Here is a 6080-nt window from a genome sequence, read left to right as displayed (position 1 = left end):
CTATTGTGACTAGTGGCCCCTGTATTATCCGCCGTGGCAGAATTTTCATGGTTTTTTCCATTTATATATATATATATATATTGTCTCAAAGAAGTGGAAGATATCTAATCAAAAACGAAACTTGCAACTACTAACTGACATACAATTGATAAACGTTGTTATATTTTACTCTCATAGATAAAAATTTATCTGTTTATTTCATTTCTTCAAAAACAAGCATGAGAGTGGACCTTATCATGTGCGGCCATGTTACTTGCTTATCTGAATGTGATAAGATCTTTTTTTGTTTTATTTCTTGTTAGATAACCTTGTTAGATTGTAATTTGTTAAGTTCATTCTTTCTCGGCAAATTTTATTATCTTTCTATATACAATTTCTTATCGGAACATACTTCTGTTTGTAACATTAAACATGACATTGCATTTTTTTTCTAAAGAATTCTTAATTAAAAAACGAAATCCAAGTCAATTCCACCTAAAATCTGGCTATATTTTTGGGATTGCAATTGCAAGAAGAACAAGGTCTTTTTGAAATATATAATCATGATCGAGATTCATTTTCTCGTTTTTGTACGCTTCCGATCTTTCAAAAAATCCTCGGTCGAAACGGAGAAAAGGGAGAACGTAAAATTAATTCTTTTATCTTTGTAAAATCTTTATTCATTCTCATACTTAGTTATCAAAACTATATTCAGAAAAATTTCAATTCGAATGCGCTAGGAAAATTCATCTTCGAATCTGCCGATCGCATTTGGCTTCTAATTTCGAATATCTTAAAAAAAAAAATCGAATCCGCAAATAAAATCCAAATTTAAATTATCATATTTATTTTTTTATTCAGCTAAGTGAGTATGGATAACATTTGATCCAAAGAAATCGTGAAGCCGTATATAGCGAATAGAAAAAAAAAAACAAAAGAGAACGAGAGGAGGCCTGTGATGGAGCGCAAGGGAGCAGCGGCTGATTTTCTGCTGCGCGTGGCGTCGTGTTGCCACGCATCGGGATTTCAAACGCCGGGCTGGCGTGGCGCGGCGCGACGGACGTGAGTCCCGCGCATGTATGGGAGCCTGTTACTAACCGCGCCACTCGATTCGAGCGAGCCGCCGTGACGTCAGCGCCGGTAACCGGCGGCAATTGGGCGAGCTGGAGCCGCGGTGTGGTCGCGCGGCATTCCGGCCGCGGCGGCACTCCGGAATCTCGCCTTGGGACGCCGCCGTCCGCCGTCTGCTGTGACAGTCGATCCGGTGCGGTAACGTTGCGGTGGCGCGCGCAATTTTATCACGAACGGAGCGTCAGCTCGAAGCTTTCGGGGAAAGGAAGAAGGCGTCCGGGCGACAGGTAGGCACGGTAAGTCATTGAGGAGCGAGGCGCACAAACGGACGGACCACCACGAAGAGATGTCTCTGGCCGAGCTGAACGAAACAGCTGTGGAGAACTTCCGCGAGTACTTGCGGATACCATCGGTGCAACCGGACGTCAACTACGGTGAGCAATCGCGAAAGGGACATGGGAAAGGTTCGAGACTCCGTGGAATTTCGGAAAATGTATTAAACGCGAGAACGGTCGCGAGAGCGAGGGGGAGAGCGGAGAGAGAGAGAGAGAGAGAGAGAGAGAGAGAGAGAGAGAATGAGAGGAGAGATCGGTGACGCGCGTCTGAAAGCGTCCGGTAGCGAAAGCGGATAGTTCGCGGCGCGTATCGTGTCGCGTTCGACCGAAGTAGAGGGTCAGAAGGAAACCGGATGGAGAGGAGAAAGCGCGAGACTTGCGAAAGAGAGAGAGAGAGAGAGAAAAGAAATGCGACAAAAGAGCGAGGACTCACGCCGACCGGCCGCGAGAGGCCACGCGTTCGACGACGCGTCTCTCCGTCATGCGATTCGACGTGGACTCGTGGATCGACGACGACGATGATCACGGTGCTCGATCGTCCGTGAAATCAGCCGACGCGGGATGATGCGAGGTGACGCGACGCGACGCCGGCGAGGCGAGGACGCTCGCGAGGCGACGAATTGGGGATAGCGTCGGTGACGCTATCCAGCCATTGCATGCCCCACCCTGCGCGCGCGATGTTATTTCTATTTTTATTCCCCTACGTCCGACCGCGGCACCACGTCGACCTCGCCGGGTCGTTCCGCGATGTCTCCGGGACCGGTTCCGGGCGTCCTTTCGCCGATCGGGTTACGACGACGATGGACGTCGCGGCGTGACCCAGATCTCGGCCCCGGCACTTCTCGCGATTCTGTGACGCGATTTTCGAAGCATCTCCTGCTACGATTCGACGGCAGCAACGCCGAATCGCAAGTCGACGATCGGCGAAGGAGCGGAGGGCGGTTATGTAATCGGGATTTGCGTTTCTTTCCTCTGTGCGATAGCTGCGTAATTCCGGTGTAATTATGATGTATTTATGGCGATGCTGGTAATATTTCTTGATAACAGCTGGTTGAAAATAATAGATCTCCTGATCTCCAAATGGTGATAGATAAGGGGCTGTAATTGATAATAGAGCCAATTACCGGTCTTGTGCAAGCGAATATCTCGTCTCTTATCATCATATGATCGTTGATACGATATCTTTAGAGAAATTAATATTTGTACTATGGACTATATTATATAATATCACTTATGTTATGTCACTTTTATTATTTGATAATAGATAAGAACATTAAGAAGAGGTTCAAAAGGATTCAAATATTTTCTATTCAACAACGCTTTAAAAAAGTTTCTTTTTATAAACAGAATGGAATAGAACTTTGATAGAATTATTGTGGGAATTAATTTGAAAATTTAATGATAAATTATATATTTTACAATTAATTGATATAAATAATTCGTTAAATTCCAATTCTGTAAAAAATTAATTAATTCAATTAAATAAAAAAAAATACTTATGTAAATATATTTTGATTTTTTGATTTTTTTATTTCAGATGATTGCGTGGCATTCTTAACCAGACAGGCAGAATCCCTGGGTTTGCCGATAAAAGTCTACCATGTGTATCCCAAGAAACCGATTGTAGTTATAACATGGGAAGGAACGCAACCGACAAAACCATCGATCCTCTTGAACAGTCATATGGATGTTGTACCCGTAATCGAGGTAAGTATATCTTATCGGCAAAAATATTTCAAACATATGTAGTGATATTTTTTGTACATGATTGCTTTGTTGATTTCTATATTAATTGTTTATTTGATTTAGGACAAATGGACCTATCCACCATTCAGCGCACACATGGACGAGGAGGGCAACATCTATGCTCGTGGCGCTCAGGACATGAAGTGTGTGGCAATACAATATCTGGAGGCGATTCGCAGATTGAAGCTGAACGGAGACCGCTTGCAACGCACCATTCACATGTCCTTTGTCCCTGACGAGGAGATTGGCGGTGTCCTTGGAATGAAAGAATTCGTGCACACTGCAGATTTCAAAGCCCTGAACGTCGGTTTTGCTCTAGACGAAGGTGTGGCTGGTCCGTCAGACAAAATGTATGTGTTCTATGGAGAAAGGTCGATTTGGCATGTAGAAATAAGATGCTCGGGCACTCCCGGCCACGGATCAATTATGCTGGATAATACGGCTGGAGAAAAATTGAGAGTTATAATCGATCGTTTCATGGACTTCCGAGCCTCCGAGAAAGCGAAACTTCCTGATTTAAAAAATGAAATAACGAAATGGGTAACCATGCTCGGCAATGTGACATCCGTGAACCTTACGAAAATTTGGGTAGGTATTTATGTGAAGCATCATTAATAATTTTTTATCGAGAAATGCAATAAAATCGCGAATGCGATTACATTGAGTTTATTGACTTTCATCTTTTTTCCATTTACTCTTTTGTATTAAATTCATCTACAGAAATCAAATAAATAAGATTCTGTACTGAATTTACGTATAATGAAGAAAATACAAATCAATTAACTTTAGTTTTCAAACGTTACATAATACTTGTTTACTTTATATGTCTGTTCCATTGGGATTTTCATATTTCACAGTAAGTATTTTAGTGTCCTGATAATATTTTGAATATCTTATGATAAGAGTTGATAATAATATCCCATTTTCCTACTTTATTTTGTAATTGGTTAAGATCTGTTTCATCATTTTGCATTTTCTATGAAATTTTATGTTTTTCATTTAGCCCTGTTATATTTATTAATTCTAAATTATTAAATCCATTTACAGGGTGGGGTACAAACTAACGTTGTACCTACTGACCTCTACGCTATGTTCGATATACGTTTAGCACCTTCTGTTGATCACGAAGAATTTGAGGCTACTATTAAACGTTGGTGCGAAGAAGCTGGCCCAGATGTAACTTATTCTTTCGAAGAAAAAAATCCTAAAGTTGAGAATACCAAGCTTGACGATTCCAATCCTTACTGGATTGCTTTCAAAAACAGCTGCGATGAGATGGGTCTCGAATTTGAAACTGCTGTCTTCCCGGGAGGCACTGATAGCCGTTATGTGCGAGGGGTAAGCATTGAATCAGTCTATGCGAAAATTTAATGTTTAAATTTTAAACATGCATTTTAGAGGAAACGGTATTATCATTATTTTATTATTTTTACTTTATTACTTTATTATTATAAAACTATTCAAATCGCAAAATTTATTTGTGAAATTTATGCATATTTTTATTTTATATCTGCTTCAAAAATTTACTTCATTTGAAGAAACTAATTTCTTCGTGAAACTAATTTCACAAAGTTTTATTGAATATTTCTATAAATATTTTATATATTATATATTTTTTAAAAGCAGCAGATTTTTTTATATCATTAAATGTTTCAATGTTGGTTTTTGTAAAACTAGGAAAATAGCATTGTTAATAAATTAGATTATATAATATCTCATTAAGTATGAGAGATAATAATAATGTTAGACACACGTTATGCTTTTTAATATATAATTTTTATATATTTCACAATAAAGTATAACTTTATATATGTTTTCTTCTCAGGTGGGCATTCCCGCTTTTTGCTTCTCACCAATGAATAAGACAACGATACTTCTTCATGCTAACGACGAATATCTCAACAAAGACATATTTCTGAAAGGAATAGAGATATATATGAAAATAATACCAGCTATTGCAAATATTTAAGTGCCATATTGAGCATGTGTTATATTATATGTGAAACATTAAAAGTGCCATAGTTGGGTATTTAGAGCTGCTAATAGCACTCACCTGACCATTTTATCAATAATGGAGCTTTATCAGTAATGAGCTTCAAGATTCCTTGAGCTCAAAGATCGCATTTAATGTGCAATAATACAAGTCAATATACATTCTATATTATATTTATATATTCATGTTATAAGATTTCAAGTGTTTATTACTGTTGGATGGAATTTACTTGGAAGAATATATTTTTAAGAAACGATATAAAGTAAGAAAAATAAAACGAAGAATCTGTGAAGAAACGAGCAAGAAAAATTCAAGTTTAACAACGATGAATGCAAAGAAATACTGAACATCACAAAATAAACTAAAGACTGTAGATGCGTGAAAAAAGAAAATGAATACGGATTTGTGGCTAATTAATTAAAGGGAAAAAAGTCAACGTTTTTACCTGCATTTACCAGTGAAGAGCGCAAGACAACGATAGTGCCATAATGTTTAATAAGACCAAAGTTATTACATTTCTTAAATTAGGAATTCTTTGAAATAATTTAAAATGAAGCTTGCATAAAATATATAATATATGAATGTTATAGAGAATATATTTTATAAAGCTGATAATAAGCTAGTGATAAGACTGATAACTCACGTACACAAGCGCGTGCATTTATCACGGAGAGTCAAGATTGAAACATCGAGGGAAATGAGGCTACAATCTGTTATTTTCATTGAATCAAGAAATAGACTGAGAAACGATGAAATGTTTTGTAATTTTAATCAAGTATCGCAGAGATGTATTCAGGTCTGACAAAAATGTCACGAATAAAGTACAGGGAAATATATATACATATGAGAAATAGATTCGCATATAAGAGACTGTGATTTTGGAGGTAAGAGACCCGAAGCTAAGTATTTGTACGTCGAAAGAAAATAACGTCGGGGAGAAAAAGGAGCGATCGGAC

The 6080-nt window shown here is 38.3% G+C and overlaps 1 protein-coding gene across 1 annotated transcript; it reads left to right on the top strand.

Moving 5' to 3' along the window:
* Positions 1-1141: 1141 nt before the first annotated feature.
* On the top strand, positions 1142-5960 carry LOC105428375 (aminoacylase-1). Its single transcript, XM_011640665.2, has 5 exons — positions 1142-1484; positions 2923-3092; positions 3195-3719; positions 4179-4469; positions 4957-5960. Exons 1-5 carry the CDS (start codon positions 1397-1399, stop codon positions 5098-5100), a joined length of 1218 nt encoding a protein of 405 aa, XP_011638967.1. The 5' UTR covers positions 1142-1396; the 3' UTR covers positions 5101-5960.
* The last annotated feature ends 120 nt before the right edge of the window (positions 5961-6080 follow it).

Source organism: Pogonomyrmex barbatus, unplaced genomic scaffold (assembly GCF_055798465.1).
Source record: "Pogonomyrmex barbatus isolate J1 unplaced genomic scaffold, ASM5579846v1 scaffold14, whole genome shotgun sequence".
In the NCBI taxonomy this organism is placed as follows: Eukaryota; Metazoa; Arthropoda; class Insecta; order Hymenoptera; family Formicidae; genus Pogonomyrmex; species Pogonomyrmex barbatus.
Note: the sequence above shows the minus strand (reverse complement) of the source record. Positions and strands in the feature narration are given on the sequence as shown.

What these genes read in the sequence shown, in the direction of transcription:
- LOC105428375 (XM_011640665.2), top strand. Translation starts at nt 1,397, where the DNA reads ATGTCTCTGGCCGAGCTGAACGAAACAGCTGTGGAGAACTTCCGCGAG. An exon ending in GCAACCGGACGTCAACTACG is followed by an intron (nt 1,485 to 2,922) that starts GTGAGCAATCGC and finishes TTTTTATTTCAG; the next exon opens with ATGATTGCGTGGCATTCTTA. An exon ending in ATGTTGTACCCGTAATCGAG is followed by an intron (nt 3,093 to 3,194) that starts GTAAGTATATCT and finishes TATTTGATTTAG; the next exon opens with GACAAATGGACCTATCCACC.